Raw genomic sequence first — 18,707 nt, forward strand, 5'->3', positions numbered from 1 at the left:
TTATCAAGCATGAGAGGTGCAGATAACCCAAGGGTTATCTGCACCTAAGTAAACCAAAAGCCAAGTAAACCAAAACTCAGTATAGCATATAATGGGTTATATAATATAAGTAATATACAAACAAAAGGTGGTATAAAGTAAATTTCTTTTATATAGATTCATAGCAGTAAAATGTACATCAGATAAATCAATATCTTATCTAATTTATACACAATAATACTGACAAAATATATACATACCACCAATTTTGTAAGTTCAAGGCAAAAAGGAAAAACAAACCACAAGGAATGGATATACTTTGCTAAATATGAGAATCAAAATTGGTGGTATGTATATATTTGTCAGTATTATTGTGAATCAATTGTCTTAGATAAGATATTGATTTATATGGTACATTTTACTGCTATAAATCTATACAAAAGAAATTTACTTTATACCACCTTTTGTTTGTAGATTACTTAGAGTGTGCAAACCCATTGTATGCTATATAGAACTCTATTAACTACCTTTTAACAAAATACAGTAAGAAAAGTGTTTGGAGAAATAAGTGTAATTGGAGTGCTCATGGAACAGATCAGATAGCTCCAAACATAAGGTTTGATTCCCTATTCGCACATGCTTCTTCAGTCAGAAACCCCGCTGCACAGGCAATCCCTTGCTGGGTTGTGAAGAGACTGAACAGATTTCGTGTTTTGCAGAGCTGTGAAGGGATAACATTTACTGCAGTCTGGTACTGCTGCCAGTTATGAGAAAAAAAGCACCCAACACAAAACACTAAAATCTGATTTATTGTACTGAGAGCACTGGTAGATAATGTTTTACACGCATGAGCCAATATAAGCTTGAACAGGAGACTTTTCTCGTATAAAAAAGAGTAATGCAGAAAACTGAACTTTCCATCAAGGATAATTAAACCCTGTATTGATGGTCCTGCAATTCTCATTACAGAAAGAGCTAATTTATTAATGACTGGGCAAATTTGCACCTGGGCCGTAACCCATAGAAACAAATGAAATGTTTGCTTTCATTGCTCTACCTGCAGGTGGCTACAATAAGCTAATCACAGATTGGTTGCTAGGGGTTCCTGCCCAGGTGCAAATTTGCCCAGTGTTGCAGGATAACAGCTGAGATTTTGCCTACCGAAAGGGAACATGATGAAATGTTACATTATGAATATTTATCTAATCGTTTCAACTTTAGATTAAAAGATGGAAAGTTTAAAGGACAATTAATGTTATTTACCTAACTTATAGCCCCATGTATGCTCGTTTGAAATGCTGCATAATTTTTTGTACAGCTATCATTTGTCTGAAGTCGAAAACCATAATGTGCTTAGTTTTGCAGCTGTCATCTGCCATATATATATATTCCCCTCTCTGTGTCAGGGTTTGGGATTATTTTGCATTTGCTTTGCTCATGCTTTCTACACTGGCTGGGCTATTTGTGAAAAGCAAAATAATTGATATTATCTTAATAGATCAAGTAATTGGAGATTCTGGGAACACCAGAAATCTGCTCAGTTACTGTAAGCAAAGTTATTTTAATTGTACTTGAAATAGGACTATTATTAATGTATGCATTTATACCCTGTCCTTTAAAGAAAGATTGATTAATTTACTTGGAATATAAAATATCATCAAAATCTTATGCCTTCCCCATGGCAAGAGCAGATGAAATTACTAAAGCCATGGCATTGGTTGCCTTGAAAGGTGACTGTCAAGAAGGCTAAATTGCATAAAATTATCTGAATCAAAATCACGTGCCGCTATGAATTTTGATGATGTTTAGCAAAAGCATGGAAAGAAAACCTTCAAAGGTAAAATATACTATATACTCATATTCATAAGTATATTTCATTGATTATTCTATAGGGGCACATTCCATTGTCACATTGACATGAATGGTATTAGCAATCATTATTTTAAATAGCTAAACTACTCAATAGCTCCTATGATATAGTGATCTCTAGTGACCATATTAGCATATAAAATAGTACAGGTATAGGATATATTATCTGGAATACTTGGGATCTGGGGTTTTGTGGATAAGAGATCTTTCTGTAATTTATATCTCCATTCCTCTTTAAACTCCTTCAACTTTAAAAACAATAGTAATGTTTTTCTATCAATATGGATAGAATTCGGCCATCTTAGTTAAGATCAGGTACAAGGTACTGTTTTAATACAACACAATAAAGCAAAAATGCAAATTGTTTAAAAAAAATGTAATCATAGATATAGGATCCGTTATCCATGTCCCATAGGCACATTTTGATAAAATAATTAACATTTTTAAAAATGATTCCCTTTTTCCCTGAAATTACAAATGACTGTACCTTGTACTTGATTGCATCTATATAATTAATATTTTAAATCAAATAGAATTATTTTGGGTTTAATTCATGTTTTAAATGAATTTTTAGTGAACTTACGGTATAGAGTTACAAATTACGGAAATACCTCTGTTCCAGAAAACCCCATGCCCCAAGCAATCTTGATAGCAGGTCCCAAACCTGTATTTGCTTAAAGACATGTTAACCCCCCATTAATATATTTATCTAATATATCTTCCCAGACCGTATACATGCTTTAAATATCTGCCACTCTCAGCACAGGTTAAAATTCAGCTTGCAGCAGTTTGCTATCCTTCCAGTACAGCAACTCACTCAACCCCCTTCCCTTCAGAATGTTCTTTGGTGTTTGGCTCATTACTCATGCGCAGTTAGATCTTCTTATCTCGACGCATGCTCATTAGTTTCAAAGTTCTCCTTCACACTGATCTGAGCCGCATACAGATTCAAATCCTCTACTGCCCCCTTTTGGTTACTATCTCCAAAGTGTAGAAAGCAGGCATCAGCTATCTGCTCCTGATTCTGAAACTTGAACTTACCGAGAGGAGACAGCTATACTATGAGAACGCCTTCTGCAAGGATTTTAAATCGGGCGTGGTGATGTTATCCTGCATTTCTGGCTTACGCCTATACTGTGCACAATGTTGTTGAGAAAAAAATGGCTGCCAGGTGGGAGAGAACATTGTGCTTAGGAAAATTTTGCACTTTTTGCAACGGAAGGTTAAATAGACTGTGCAAACCATGCAGTTAGGTTAGGAGACTTGTGCCCAAACTACATACATCTTTATGCAATTTTGAGTTTACATGTCCTTTAAAGTGGTTTTGAAATATTTTGTTAGTTTGGAGATGGTTGAAAATTAAAAGAACCAGGGTACTTGTGCTTGTGTAAATGGAAATGCAATTTGGAAAGAGCTTCTCAATCAGTACAAGTACCAGTACTAAGACTGGGATTAATTAAAGTATTTGCTACATTTGCAGGTAGCATGTTGCTTATACCATACCCTATACACCTGGAAGGATTCAAAGGGGTGGTTCACCTTTAAGGTAACTTAAATTATGTTATAGAACAGCCAATTCTAAGCAACTTTTCAATTGGTTTTCATAATTTATTTTTTTATAGTTATTTGCCTTTTTCTTCTGACTCTATGCAGCTTTCATATGGGCGTTGCTCACTCCCTTCTAAAAAACAAATGCTCTGTAAGGCTACAAATGTATTGTTATTGCTACTTTTTATTACTGATCCTTCTATTCAGGCCCTCTCCTATTCATATTCCAGTCACTTATTCAAATCAATGCATGGTTGCTAGGATAATTTGGACCCTTTTTACCAGATTATCTAAGATGCAAATTGAAGAGCTGCTGAATAAAAAGCTAAACAACACAAAAAACACAAATAATAAAAGATTAAAACAAATTGTCTCAGAATATAACTCTCTACATCATACTAGAACAGGGGTGTCCAAACTTCTGGCTCGCCGGGCCACATTGGAAAAAAATTGTCTGGGGCCACACATGAAATACACAAACATGTTTGATTTGTAAAAGTAAAGGAAATACACAGAAAAGAACTACAATACCAGTTGGATAACTAGATGGAGCGATACACTTGAATATGGGACACCAGGATATTAAATAGACTTATTATTATATTATTATTACTAACTAGGCAATGGGCAGAGTCCCCCCTCCTCCTATTTCCTCGGGAACCAAGCGTTTTAAACTGGGCCACATTCATATGCATCCTGGGCCGCATATGGCCCTCGGGCCGCAGTTTGGACACCCCTGTACTAGAAGTTATCTCAAAGGTGAACAACCCCTTTAACTTTGATCCAAAGAGAAGAAAATAAGACAGCTTATGCAACAAAACAGCAAAATGGTATATAGTCTTTTAGCTTGTTCAACATGTGAACATGTTCTAACTATAAGGTGGGAGATACTTTTTGTATACTATCCTACCTACAGTATAACTTACAGTATACAGTATGACTAAAGTATTACAGTATTTCAGGATAACATTACCTTCAATTAAATGCATTTGAATGAATGGATAGAATATTATTGGTTACATATGGCTTATCAAATGAAAAGACGTTTCTAAAACCACCCCTAGATAAACATCCTAAACCAACCAAGCATGATAAAGGAGTCCAATGATAAATCAGCTCTATGACAAAAAGGTTTCCACATGTTCTAAACAGTTATTAAAGCCCTGATTATTTAAGTGGCTGAAAGCCATTTTCAGGCAAGGAGGACTGGTGTGGTTTGATTCTCAAAATCTTTCCTAATTCTGTTCTCGCTCTACAACCTGATTTTAGTGATACTGTATTTGTCAATGGGCTGTGCTATTTGCATAGAAAAGTACTAAAGTGGTAAATTTTATAATGCGAAATTCTATTAGTAAACTGAGCAACAATCCAATAATATATGTGCCAGAAATTGCCAAAAGAGTATCTCCACAACCACAAGGGTACAGTATATCAAACCAAAAGTTATATACAAGAAAAGGAATTTATACTCTTAGAGCCAGCCTTTTTATTCATACACATTTTGATATAAATATTTAAGTAGTACTCAGCCGGTTCTAAGAGTATAAATCCCTTTTCTTGTATATAAATTTTGGTTTGAAATTTTATAATGTGAGGTGTATCAACACATTATGTTTCTGTATTATTGAAATAATTGAACACTGGGTAAAATAATACTGCGCACATACTGTATAAATACACATTTGTGATGGATTTTTGAAAACTTCTCAATTTTCAAGTCAAATAGGGTATGCTAAATAGTGGCTTGGCATTGTTACATTACATAAACATTACCTTCAGTGATTTTATTCAGACAAGCTGTCCAGCAGATATGACACTTGGGAAACATAAAAGAAATGTTAAACCATACCATTTCTGCTGTCTTACTGAAAATGATGTAGCACCATTCTGCCTAGCACAACAAATACTGTGCATCTTTGGAAAATTTCTGCCAGCATCTCAATCTCTTTATAACACATAAACACAATGCTACTTACTTTTATATGTAATTCTTGTGATGGTATCTCTGTTTAGCATACGTTTTAGGAAAATATTTGATGAATCTGTTACCTGGAGATAAAATAAAAATGTTAAAAAATGTTCTTGCGAAGTGATAACAAAAAATGCAGCTTTCCGTTGTATCTATGAGAATATTAAGAACAAAACGAATAATATTATATGTATTGCTGTTTTTGTCTTTTGCTTTGGTAAAGACTGACTCTATATTCTGTTTTGCACAATAACTATTAATCTTTGTCTTCTTGGCATGGCTCTCCCTGTCTCTTCTCAAACCCTCCTGTAGAGAGAAAAAGTCCATCAAATATGTATTCGACTGACAAAACCTAACCACCAAGGGCATATAATCTAATGCAACTTGGTATTTTTGTGACAGGTCAAAAAGTGACAAAACCTGAATAGGACCACCCAAAGCAACAATCAGAACAGCCCTCAATAAGATTTCTGGTTGCAAGTAATTGTACAGCGTCAGCACTTGCACAAGGTTCCACTGCAGCGCTACCTCACACTTACATTCTAGTTGTACTTTGCACCTTGTCCTTTAGAGTCTAAATTCTAACACAGCACAGAAATATACCAGATAACTATAGCTATAACATATCCTTTATGAATCAGCTAGAAAATTTACATTAACAGGGTAATGTAATAAAAAGTCTTAAGGTTGCCCGCATCTAATAACTCAAAGCTGATTGGTAGCTATAGGGTTACTAGGTTACTAGCAAACAAGTAATTTAAAGGAACAGTAACACCAAAAAATAAGAGTTTTAAAGTAATTCAAATATAATTTAATGTTGCTATGCAATGGTAAACGTGTTTATGTGTTTGTTTCATTTACACTACTATAATTTATATTAACAAGCTGCTGTGTAGGCAAGGGACAGTCATTCAAGCTAAAAAAGGAGAAAAGGCACAGGCTACTTAATAAACAGATTAGCTCTGTAATAGAATACAGTGGGATTCTACAGAGTGAATCTGGTATCTTCTACATAACCCCATGGCAACACAGTAGCTTGTTTATATAAACTAAAGTAGTGTTTCTAAAACACAAAAGTTAAAACAGTGTAGGGAAACTCTTAAAAGAATGAACTTGATGGACGTGTGTCTTTTTCTCAACCTAACCGAACGTACTTACTTACTATGTAACATTTTAATTTTTTTGTTACTGTTCCTTTAATGAAAATGTTAAATTGTTTTTCCTAATCTGTGCTTGTTTGAAAAAAGTGCTGTATTTCCTTTTTTAATTATTAACAGACACCTCCTTTTTCACAGCTGATTGGTTGGATCTGTTGTATCTGATGTTTACATATGGAATTTGGAATTTTGTACACAAATCTGGTGCTAAACAAAAGGAAAAAAACATAAGCATAATTTAAATTTCAACTAGAGACAAACATAAGGGAATGGAAAGTTATGCAAAAGGGAACCAGATATGGTATGAATGAATTGGTGAATAATGGATATATCTCTTCTGGTCTTAATGTAGATAATTTGTCATAAATCTGTAGCCAATAATGGGCCAGATTCAATGAAAAAAGCATATCACGTGAAAAAACATGGATGAGATTCAATTTAGGATGCAATTCGATTCAGAAAAACTTCTCACGTGAAAACTCTATTAAAGTCTATGGGAAAAAAACTGGAACTGAATTTGGAGAAAGGTTTTTTTTTTCCCCGGCTTGAATTTCATCCATGACTTTTCACATGATAAGCATTGAGATAACTTTTTCTCACTGAATTAAATCTGGCCCATTATGTCTTGAATCTTGCCTATTTTCTCTTTTGTCTCTTGAAAACTTTTTACACCATCCATGCTGTGGTTAGGGCTGTTAAAATGTTTACCTACTGGCTTCTCCAGTTTTTTTATGATTTATACTGAAGTAGTGGTGAGTAAACCTTTTTCTAAAACTTTTTTCAATTTCTCCTTATTTATTCTTCTTGTTGAACACTTCAAAAGATCTTATTATGTAGAACACATTAGAGGATAAGCAGCTGTATTGGCTGTGGAATGTGGATATTATATTACTCTAATGTGCCAGGAATTGTATTGTATCTGAGAGGATGTGAGGGCATGTTTTACATTTCTTGCTTCCACATGGACACATTCCATTACTGCTGGAGGTTCCATTTATGGAAGAAGAGGTGGATCTGGAAATATGTGTTTTAGCCTCCCATCTTTATGCAGTGGGCTGTGTAGCTCTCTGACTTTCTGTCTTTAGCAACAGGTCATATGTTGTAAAAAGTGGCTGATTTGTTTTCATTTTACATTTGTATTTGTAGAGTTGGTTTCTGGTGATCTTGGTGATCTGTGAATACTGTCATCTACAATTCTTGGGTTGTAGCTTCTGTTAATAAAGTATTTCCTGAGAGTTCTGAAGTGCTGATCTCTTGCTGTGGTGTCAGAACAGACATGGTTGTAGAGTAAGGCCTGATTGTAGATAATGGAGTGTTTAGTGGTCCAGGTTGAAGCTGGCACATGTAAGGTGTGGTGGTTTGTCTGTGGAAAGTGGGCTCTTGAGGTAGCATGGAGGGCCTTTAGGATGACAGCCCCAGTGGGCCTCGGATACCCCAGTCTGACACAGTGCATTCATTATAAGATCTACTCTCATTATTGTCTCTGAATAAAATGTAATTCATACATTAAAGTAGGTGCAGGCCATTGCACTTTTCATTTATGACAGTACAGAATTATCATTCAACACCTGTCACCCATTTCACCCTACGAAGTTCATTAAATTTGGCTGATTACAGCCATCAATAAAATCAACTTTGAGCTTATATGTACTTACTTTTATAAATATGGATATTACAACCAGTCCATTTGGACTTTTTGCAGCTTCTGTTACGTTTGTATACAGCTCGTGATTATAATGAATGAGTTGGACCTGCAGTAGAAAAAACAATTCTTGTTGTCAAAGCTTTAAATAACATAAGAAGAAGAATAATTTTACAGTGAGGACAAGGATAGACTGCTATAATAACAACAACAGAAAATCTATTGAACTATATTGGGATCTGAGCTATGCATATCTTGTCCAGACTTTTACAAGAAGTGTGTGAATGTATTCAGTTTCAATGATGAGAGTAGTGAATACTATTAAGCTTGCATGGGATCCTTTATCCAGAAACATATCATCCAGAAAGCTCCAAATTATGGTAAGGCCATAAATTCTATTTAAATCAAATAATTCAAAGCTTTTCTTTGTATTAATTAAGCAGTACCTTGTACTTTTTCTCAGCTAAGATATCAAATCCTTACTGGAGGCAAAACAATCTTACTGGTTTTATTTAATATTTAAATTATTCTTAAAAAGATCCAAATTACGCAAAGATGCCTTTTCCGGAAAACCCCAGGTTCAGAGCATTCTGAATTCATAATAGCCAGACATGCATGTCAGCCATGAGGTATGCCCATGCACTTCTGTGCTCCATCTGTATATGGCTCATCATTCTACTTGCAAAACATTAAACATTAAGGGGCATATTTATCAAGGGTCGAAGTTCGAATTAAAAAAACTTCGAAATATGAATTCAAAAAGACCAACAGAGATGAAGTCAAAGTTATTTTTGGTTGAATAGGTCCGCTTTCGATTGAATAGGTCCATATTCGGCCGAATTAGAATAGTTTTCGAAGGAATATCGTATTCGATCGAATTTGATTCAAAGTTTTTCCCCCAAAAAACTTTGATTGTTTGATTGACTCCAAATAGTCTCTAGGAGGTCCCCCCCCATAGGCTAAAACAGCAATTCGGCAGGTTTTAGATGGCGAATGGTCGAAGTCAAATTTTTAAAGAGACAGTACATGATAAATTTCGATATTCAAATTTTTTTATTTTTTTTCAAATTTGAATCGAATTTGGACTATTCCCTATTCGAAGTACACACAAAATAGCTTGAAATTCCAATTTTTTTCATTCGAAAATTCACCTCGACCTTTGATAAATATGCCCCTAAAGGATAGTTTACTCTGATTTCGAAAATGAACGTTGGAAGTTCTGGATTTTAATAATAGTCTGTAGGCAAAATAAAATGTGTTCTACAATTCCTAACGTAGAGCCAAAAAATACTTCAGATGTAGACATAATTATCATCTTGGTTGTCTTAAAGGATAAATAAAATTTCAAAATAAGTGAATGTAAAACTGATGAAGGGGCTATTCTAAGCACTTTTGTAATAGACATTCATTATTTATTTTGTTTTTATTTCAAGTTATAAAGGGAAACATGTACTGTTGTTACAACAGCACCACCTGCTGGTAATTTTCCCACCATTCTGACCACCAAGTAGTCAAGGAAGTTGTCAGGAGAAACAAAGAGGCTGCACTGATGTTTTTCTGCTTAGGAAAGATCTGAGAAAGGTTTCTAATATTATTCCTAAGCAGAACATCAGAGCAGTCTCTTTCTTTCCTTGACTACTTGGTCAGAATGGTGGGAAAATGACCAGCAGGTAGCACTGTTGTAACAAAATTCATTCATTCTAAAATTCATACTAAAATGGAAACTGTGCAGTTGCTGCTGCCCCCCCTCCCCTGGAAATTCTCTCTTAAAGTACCAGGAGCAGCATTTTTACTGCCCCTGGTACCTAGTGGGGCACTGCTGCCTGAGGCGACAGTCTCAACTCGCCTCATTGGCGAAGCACCCCTGTGTTGAAAGATTGGCAAAATAGATTTCATGACACATATGCGTACGATATTAACATTTCTTATAGCTATAGATTAATATTGTGTTTTAAATTTAAATATCCTGAAATGTTTTATTTGGTTAACAGGTCAAGTTATCATAGTGATGCATACCTCCCAACATTTTATAAATAGAAAGAGGGACAAAAAGTTTTCAGACGATACAGGGTTCCCAATGAAGGGTTCCATCATCGAGCAGGGATAGCCTGTGTGCTATAGTGCCTTTTTAGGGCTGCATTTATTATTAACTGGCAGTGCCAGATTAATAAGATGTGAGTCCCCTAGGTTACAGAAACTCATTATACATATACTATATCTAAATATTGTATTTTTTTTACTAAAGTCAGCTAGTCACATTGACTTGTCTAAATATGTTCATGGCATAGAAATGCTGTGCTGCTTCCCACAGTAAGTAGCCTTATATTCACATGCATGCATATCCGCTTGACAGGTCCGCAGCACTGAGGATTAGTTGCCAGAGATTTAAAAAGCTGTCAGATCTCTCCAGTGCTGCAGAATGAATTAGGGTGCAGTTGGGCCATTCCTAAAATCCTGCTGCCCTAGGTCCAGGCCTTTGTGGCCTTATCACAAATACAGGCCTCCCTATACCATATGCAATATGTAACCTTAAAGGGGTGGTTCACCTTTAAAGGAGAACTAAAGCTTAATTAAAGAAGTAGGCTAGAAATGTAAAATCCTGCCGCCCCAGGTGGCCTGCCTTGGTGGCACTTTCGCAAATCTTGGCCTGCTTGCGCACAGTAGCTCCTACCCTCCACCTGCCCACTGGCTTGTGTCCCCCAACTCCGCCCTGCTTGCTCAGGCACCACTGCCCACTGGAATGGACCCAACAGAGCTATATGCCATGAAAGCATTTAAAATAAATCAACTTGACTATTGATTCGATGGTAAAATAACTTTAAAAAATGATCAGCTTAGCACAAAAAGCACATAGTTACATAGTTAAGAACTATACTACTTAGGTCACATGAGCCAATTAACAGACAGAGTTCTGTCTTTTGCTTCAACACTTCTTCCTGTTACAGTTAGAGTTGTAGTATTTCTGGTCAGGTGAGATCTCTGAGGCAGCACACAGACCATCACAACATGGTGGTTCAAGGCAAGAGATGTAAAAGGGCAATATTTACTTAAATATATATTCCAGTTTGGTAAGATTCTTTAATATGCCACTTAATATGATATAAACTATCTTTTGCCTAAGTATTCATTTTAGGGGTATAGTTTTCCTTTAACTACCCAGATTAATATTCATTGGGCTTTTTGAGCCCAAGGATTTCATATTCCTTCATTGGTTGCTACGTTTTTGAAAATAATTAGCATCTATAAATCATATGCACCTTGTTCAGCTCCTTGTTGGTTCATTAGTACTAGTACTATGTGACAACATCTAAAGAAGTATTCCTTTGAGTGTGATTGACTTTATAGTCTATTAAAGTCTCGGGAACATCATAGATTTTCCAACTTCTGTTGAAAGTCAACATTTTCTAGTTCAGGTTTCTGCTGATCATTTATACTAGTAAGATCCAACTTCTCTGTCAAACTTTGAGGTTAGATAACCTTTGTAATTAAAATGAGTCTCTCTCTGTCTGACTGCATAGACTCTTGAAAAGAGGCCTCTCATTACCAATTAAATCAATTTCCATTTAAAAACATGTAATTACTTATAATTCCTAAGCCAGCCTACAATGTGCATTGCAATTTTCTGTTTATCAGATTTCTGCTTTTAACCCTTTCTCCACCAAGACATGGCTCCACTCTGTGAACAGAGCATTACTTAGCAATATAAAAGTATTATGGAAAATTAATTTAAGACTATTTCTTTGTTGCTTAAGGAACTGCATTCTCAGTGTCTATTCATAGCAAACTTCAGTTTCAAAGAGAACTACCCAACAAGGAAGTCTGCAAATGATGCTCTATGGTTGCGAAGGTGTAATCCTCTGAAGATGCACCCTGTAGCTCCCGCACCCGACCCTAACCCGCTCTGCTAATACCCGCCAGCCTGCACATACTTCCGGGGGTCCTTTTATAGACCTGCGCTGCCCCGACGATGACGTCACAAAAGGGGTGGGGCGAGCAGACGCGACACTATAAAACCGGAAGCCGGAAGCCGGATGCTGGCATTTGAAGGTGGCGGGCGGGGAGAGCAGGAGAAGAGCTCAACCCGCATCCACCTGCCACCCTCGAGGGGGGCTAAATAGCAAAGTTTGGTGTGATATTGTGCTTACAGCAAGGTTGTCACAACCTGCTTTACTTTGCAGTGCGTTGGGGTGGGGTTTGATTAGTTGCACCTGAACAGACTGTATAAATAAAACCCCGGGGACTCCAGTGGAGCTTGTGCTAGTGTTTAGCTGCTCTTAAGTGTTTGCTCTTTTGGTGGGGGATCTGTAAGTGGAGTTACAAACACCGGAGTTAAGTGGGGGATCTGTAAGTGGAGTTACTAACACTGGAGTTTCAAACTAAACTAGGTCAAAAGTTTGTTCTAAACCCTATTTTTTTTTTTATTCCTGTTTTGATCTGTAACTGGGATAATGAGCGTTAGCAAGATTGAAGGTCTGACCCAATGCACATTCTGCCATATGTATGCAGATCTGGAACAAGAGAGCCAAACTGCTTACCTCTGTGGTGGTTGTGAGGCTTGAGTTAGAGCACTAGAGCAATAATTGCAACACTGCGGTTGATTGACAATCTTGAAAGGAGTCTCTTGCTCACTGAGCAGAACCTAGCGGGGTCAGATAGCTTGGGGGGAACAGAACAGCAGCAGGATGTTGAGGCAGCTAGCTGGGTGACAGTTAGAAAATCTAAGGTGGGCAAAAGGAAAATGAAGGCTGATCCGGAGTTTATACAGATCAACAAATTTGACAGATTGTGTGAAGAAGAGTGTGAACTCTGGATTGTCAATTGTAGATGGGGCTGATCTCTCTAACAGCCGGGAGACCAGTTTCCCTAGTAGTGGGGGGAAGGAGAGCAGAGTGAGGCCTAAGCAGATTGTGGTTGTAGGGGATTTAATTATTAGGAAAGTGGATAGGGTAATCTGTCATCCGGATCACTACAACCAAACAGTTTGCTGTCTACCTGGTGCCAGGGTTTGGCATGTGGTTGATCTGGTAGAAATTATTGGCTGGGCATGACCCAACTGTCTTAGTACATATCAGTACTAATGACAAAATAAATAGTAGATGAAAGACCTTAAAGAGTGATTTCAGGGATCTAGGCTCTAAGATTAAGGGAAGGTCTTCCAGTGTAATTTTTTCTGAAATTTTGCCCGTGCCACGTGCAAGTTTAGGAAGACAGCGGGAGCTTAGGGAGCTAAATACGTGGCTCAAGTCTTGGTGTAGGAAGGAAGGGTTTTGGTTCCTAGAGCACTTGGCTGATTTTTCCTTGGGGTATAACCTATACAGTCGTGACGTTTGCACCTCAATGGAAGGGGATCCACTGTGCTAGGGGAAAGAATGGCTAAGAGGTTGGAGGAGTGTTTAAACTAGGCAAGGGGGGTGGGTGGGTGAGATAAAGAATTATGGGATAGCTATGGTAGACGGGGCAGTGGTATTAGTAAGGGGTCATGGGGGAGGAGTGAGGGGGCATACAGTTTACCAGCTAAGCAGGTCCCTCTGTTAAAAGGAAAACAAACTAATACTGACTTAACATATAATTCTCCACTAAGTAATGCAAATTTCAAAAGTAAAAGTAGTAACCTCCGCTGTATGCTGGCAAATGCATGGAGTTTTTCAGGTAAAATGGGAGATCTAGAATTAATTTCATGCTCTAAAAATTATGATATAATTGGTATCACTGAGACCTGGTGGGATGAAATATGTGACTGGACTGTGAATTTAAATGGTTACACCCTTTAGGAGGGACAGAGGTATTAAAAATGGCTGAGGAGTGTGTTTGTATGTAAAGCCTAAATTAAAGCCATGCACTAAAGAAATAATCATTGCTGGCACTGGAATCCCTCTGGTAGAGATTTTGACTGGACAAAAGGTTACAAAGAGAATAATCATTGGTTTATGCTATAAACCATCTCGTATAAGTGACGAGTATGAAGCCCAGCTACTCTTGCACAGTACCGTAAGTAGAGGGGGGCGGCCCTGGTGCGTGACGCGTAGCCGTGCCCCCGCCCCCTCCGTACACACCGGATTTCATTGGTGCAAGGGCTGCTGGGGGGCCCTGAGGGGGCGCAGGCCCTGGTCCGCTCGCACCCCCTGCTCCCATGGTAGTTCCGCCACTGCTCTTGCAGATAGAAGCGGCTTCACAGCTGGGTCAAGTTGTTGCTATGGGTGACTTCAATTATCCAGACATTGAATGGGGTTGCCAAGACAGAAAAAGCTAGTAGCTTTGTAAATGCTGAATGACAACTTTTTAGTCCAGCTCGTTCAAGAACCTACTTGATTAACTCTCTTTTGGACCTTGAAATAACTAATAATACTGAACTCATCTCTAGCATTTGTGTGGGTGAGCATTTAAGTAATAGTGATCATAACATGATCTCCTTTGAGAAGTGGGAAATGCTTATAACAGGGTTAAACACTGTCAGGGGGCCTATCGGCTCCCAGTTGGAGATGCCCGGACCAAGGAAGAAGCTTAGGGATAAAGTCCAAGTTCGCGGTATCCAAAAGGGGTCAGGCATAAGCGTAGTCAAGTTCAGGCTAAGAGTTCAACAATGCAGGCAGCAAGAATCAGAATCAAATTCAAGCCAATGGTCAGGAAGCCAGGAAACAGCAATTCAGGAATTTAAGAAACCAGGGAACATGATTCAGAAAATCGGGCATCAAACCCGTGACCTGGAAGTCCTTTTATTTTTAAAGTTCGAGCCGGGCGCATGACGTCATCACTCCGGCGTTGTACCATGTGGATCATGGGTGCTGCCATCTTTGATGGGATGCTGCCGGAGACGGGAGCACCAATGGGCGCTCCTGACAAACACAGAAAAAAATGGGAAGTCTTTAAAATGCTGCTTAATAAATGTCAGTATATTTCCCTTGTAAGCAAGGAATGTTGCTAAGCAAAACCTTCTTGGTTCAATAGAAGTGTTGGTGTTTTGCGGTGGGTAAGAAAAGGTGTGCTTTTAAGGCTTTCAAATTAGCTGGGACAGCCAAATCATTTATAATCATTTGTACAAGGAGGCCAATAAATAATGCTACAAAGTTATAAGGCAAGCTAAAATTGATATGGAAAAGGATATTGCAGCAAGCAGTAAAAAGAATCCAAAATTATTTTTTAAATATGTTAATAGTAAAATTATGAAGCAGGAAGGGATGGGACATTTAATATCAGAGCAGCTGGAAAAAATTTTTTTTGTCTGTCTACACCAATGAGGAACCAGTTAATGAAGGTTTCCTTCTTGATAGTCCCAATTCTAGTAGTTTAACTAATAATGCATGGTTCACACATGAGGAAATTCAAAAGAGACTAGAACATGGTAAGATAAACAAAGGTCCGGGACCAGACGTTATTCATCCCTGGGTACTTAGCGAGCTTAGCTCTGTGATTGCCAAACCTCTTTACTTAATTTTTCTGGATTCATTGAGGTCTGGCAAGGTGCAATTCAAAAAGCCATCCCATTCTCAGCCTCAAAACTATAGGCCAGTTAGTCTAATATCAGTGGTAGGTATGCTTTTCGAAGGGTTAATAAAGGATAAGATACTGGCCTTCATAGCAAATCATAATACTATGAGTTAGTGCCAGCATGGTTTTATGTGCAATAGATCTTGCCAGATTAACTTAATTTCTTTTATGAGAAGGTAAGTAGGGACCTCGATTCTGGGATAGCAGAGGATGTGATTTACTTATAGGGATGTCGCGGACTGTTCGCCGGCGAACTTGTTCACGCGAACATCGACTGTTCGCGCTCGCCGAATGTTCGCGAACGTCGCGCGACGTTCGCCATTTTGGGTTCGCCTTACCTGTCGCTTTTTTTTGACCTCTCACCCCAGACCAGCAGATACATGGCAGCCAATCAGGAAGCTCTCCCTCCTGGACCACCCCCCTGGACCACTCCCCTTCCATATATAAACTGAAGCCCTGCAGCGTTTTTTCATTCTGCCTGTGTGTGCTTGGAAGAGCTAGTGTAGGGAGAGAGCTGTTAGTGATTTGAGGGACAGTTGATAGTAAGTTTGCTGGCTAGTAATCTACTTGATACTGCTCTGTATTGGAGGGACAGAACTCTGCAGGGATTTGAGGGACATTTTAGGTTAGGTAGCTTTGCTGGCTAGTAATCTACAGTACCTTCTACTGCAGTGCTCTGTATGTAGCTGCTGTGGGCACTGATCTCTTCTGATCTCATCTGCTGACTGCTGTAATAACCCAATAGTCCTTGTAAGGACTGCTTTTATTTTCTTTTTTGTTTTTTTACTTTGCTACTATAAGAGCCCAGTGCTATTAGTCTAGCTGTGTTGGGGAGTGGGACTGGTGTGCTACTGTGCTGCTCCTAGTAGTTCAGCAGCACCAACCCGAGTAATTTTTTTTTTTTAATATACATATATTTTTTTTTTATTTTACTTATCTTACTGTTCTTTAACGTGTCCAGTGCTGTTTGCTGTTCTTCATAGTAGTGCACCAATAGTAGTGCACTTGCAGGCATTATTTGCCCAGTGTGTTCTTCAAACAACTGCCATCTAGCTGTGTGAGCTTTTTCACATTCTGTCTAAATATCAATAATAATACCGTCTCCAGAACCACCACCCGAGTGACGCTTTTCAAGCAGCAATAATATATTCCGTATCCACTGCTGTAGTAGTGTATACGTTGACCTTGTAGGCATTGTTTGCCCAGTGTGTTCTTCAAACAACTGCCATCTAGCTGTGTGAGCTTTTTCACATTCTGTCTAAATATCAATAATAATACCGTCTCCAGAAACACCACCCGAGTGACGTTTTTCAAGCAGCAATAATATATTCCGTATCCACTGCTGTAGTAGTGTATACGTTGACCTTGTAGGCATTGTTTGCCCAGTGTGTTCTTCAAACAACTGCTATCTAGCTGTGTGAGCTTTTTCACATTCTGTCTAAATATCAATAATAATACCGTCTCCAGAACCACCACCCGAGTGACGTTTTTCAAGCAGCAATAATATATTCCGTATCCACTGCTGTAGTAGTGTATACGTTGACCTTGTAGGCATTGTTTGCCCAGTGTGTTCTTCAAACAACTGGCATCTAGCTGTGTGAGCTTTTCACATTCTGTCTAAATATCAATAATAATACCGTCTCCAGAAACACCACCCGAGTGACGTTTTTCAAGCAGCAATAATATATTCCGTATCCACTGCTGTAGTAGTGTATACGTTGACCTTGTAGGCATTGTTTGCCCAGTGTGTTCTTCAAACAACTGCCATCTAGCTGTGTGAGCTTTTTCACATTCTGTCTAAATATCAATAATAATACCGTCTCCAGAAACACCACCCGAGTGACGTTTTTCAAGCAGCAATAATATATTCCGTATCCACTGCTGTAGTAGTGTATACGTTGACCTTGTAGGCATTGTTTGCCCAGTGTGTTCTTCAAACAACTGCCATCTAGCTGTGTGAGCTTTTTCACATTCTGTCTAAATATCAATAATAATACCGTCTCCAGAACCACCACCCGAGTGACGTTTTTCAAGCAGCAATAATATATTCCGTATCCACTGCTGTAGTAGTGTATACGTTGACCTTGTAGGCATTGTTTGCCCAGTGTGTTCTTCAAACAACTGCCATCTAGCTGTGTGAGCTTTTTCATATTCTGTCTAAATATCAATAATAATACCGTCTCCAGAACCACCACCCGAGTGACGTTTTTCAAGCAGCAATAATATATTCCGTATCCACTGCTGTAGTAGTGTATACGTTGACCTTGTAGGCATTGTTTGCCCAGTGTGTTCTTCAAACAACTGCCATCTAGCTGTGTGAGCTTTTTCACATTCTGTCTAAATATCAATAATAATACCGTCTCCAGAAACACCACCCGAGTGACGTTTTTCAAGCAGCAATAATATATTCCGTATCCACTGCTGTAGTAGTGTATACGTTGACCTTGTAGGCATTGTTTGCCCAGTGTGTTCTTCAAACAACTGCCATCTAGCTGTGTGAGCTTTTTCACATTCTGTCTAAATATCAATAATAATACCGTCTCCAGAACCACCACCCGAGTGACATTTTTCAAGCAGCAATAATATATTCCGTATCCACTGCTGTAGTAGTGTATACGTTGACCTTGTAGGCATTGTTTGCCCAGTGTGTTCTTCAAACAACTGCCATCTAGCTGTGTGAGCTTTTTCACATTCTGTCTAAATATCAATAATAATACCGTCTCCAGAAACACCACCCGAGTGACGTTTTTCAAGCAGCAATAATATATTCCGTATCCACTGCTGTAGTAGTGTATACGTTGACCTTGTAGGCATTGTTTGCCCAGTGTGTTCTTCAAACAATTGCCATCTAGCTGTGTGAGCTTTTTCACATTCTGTCTAAATATCAATAATAATACCGTCTCCAGAACCACCACCCGAGTGACATTTTTCAAGCAGCAATAATATATTCCGTATCCACTGCTGTAGTAGTGTATACGTTGACCTTGTAGGCATTGTTTGCCCAGTGTGTTCTTCAAACAACTGCCATCTAGCTGTGTGAGCTTTTTCACATTCTGTC

General features: G+C 38.2%; 1 protein-coding gene across 9 annotated transcripts in view; it reads right to left on the reverse strand.

Moving 5' to 3' along the window:
* Positions 1-18,707, reverse strand: part of ca10.L (carbonic anhydrase X L homeolog) — a 267,865-nt gene that overhangs the window by 89,137 nt on the left and 160,021 nt on the right. For all 9 annotated transcript variants that reach the window (XR_005964730.1, XR_005964731.1, XR_005964729.1 and 6 more), the window contains 2 exons: positions 8,178-8,273; positions 5,373-5,445 (listed from right to left, as the gene is read on the reverse strand). Coding sequence is in view for 4 of the 9 variants with exons in the window: in XM_041578891.1 (XP_041434825.1) it covers positions 5,373-5,445; positions 8,178-8,273 (169 nt within the window). In the remaining 5 variants the exon portion in view is untranslated. The remainder of the gene's footprint in view (positions 1-5,372; positions 5,446-8,177; positions 8,274-18,707) is intronic.

The sequence above is a fragment of the Xenopus laevis genome, chromosome 9_10S (assembly GCF_017654675.1).
Source record: "Xenopus laevis strain J_2021 chromosome 9_10S, Xenopus_laevis_v10.1, whole genome shotgun sequence".
Classification (NCBI taxonomy): domain Eukaryota; kingdom Metazoa; phylum Chordata; class Amphibia; order Anura; family Pipidae; genus Xenopus; species Xenopus laevis.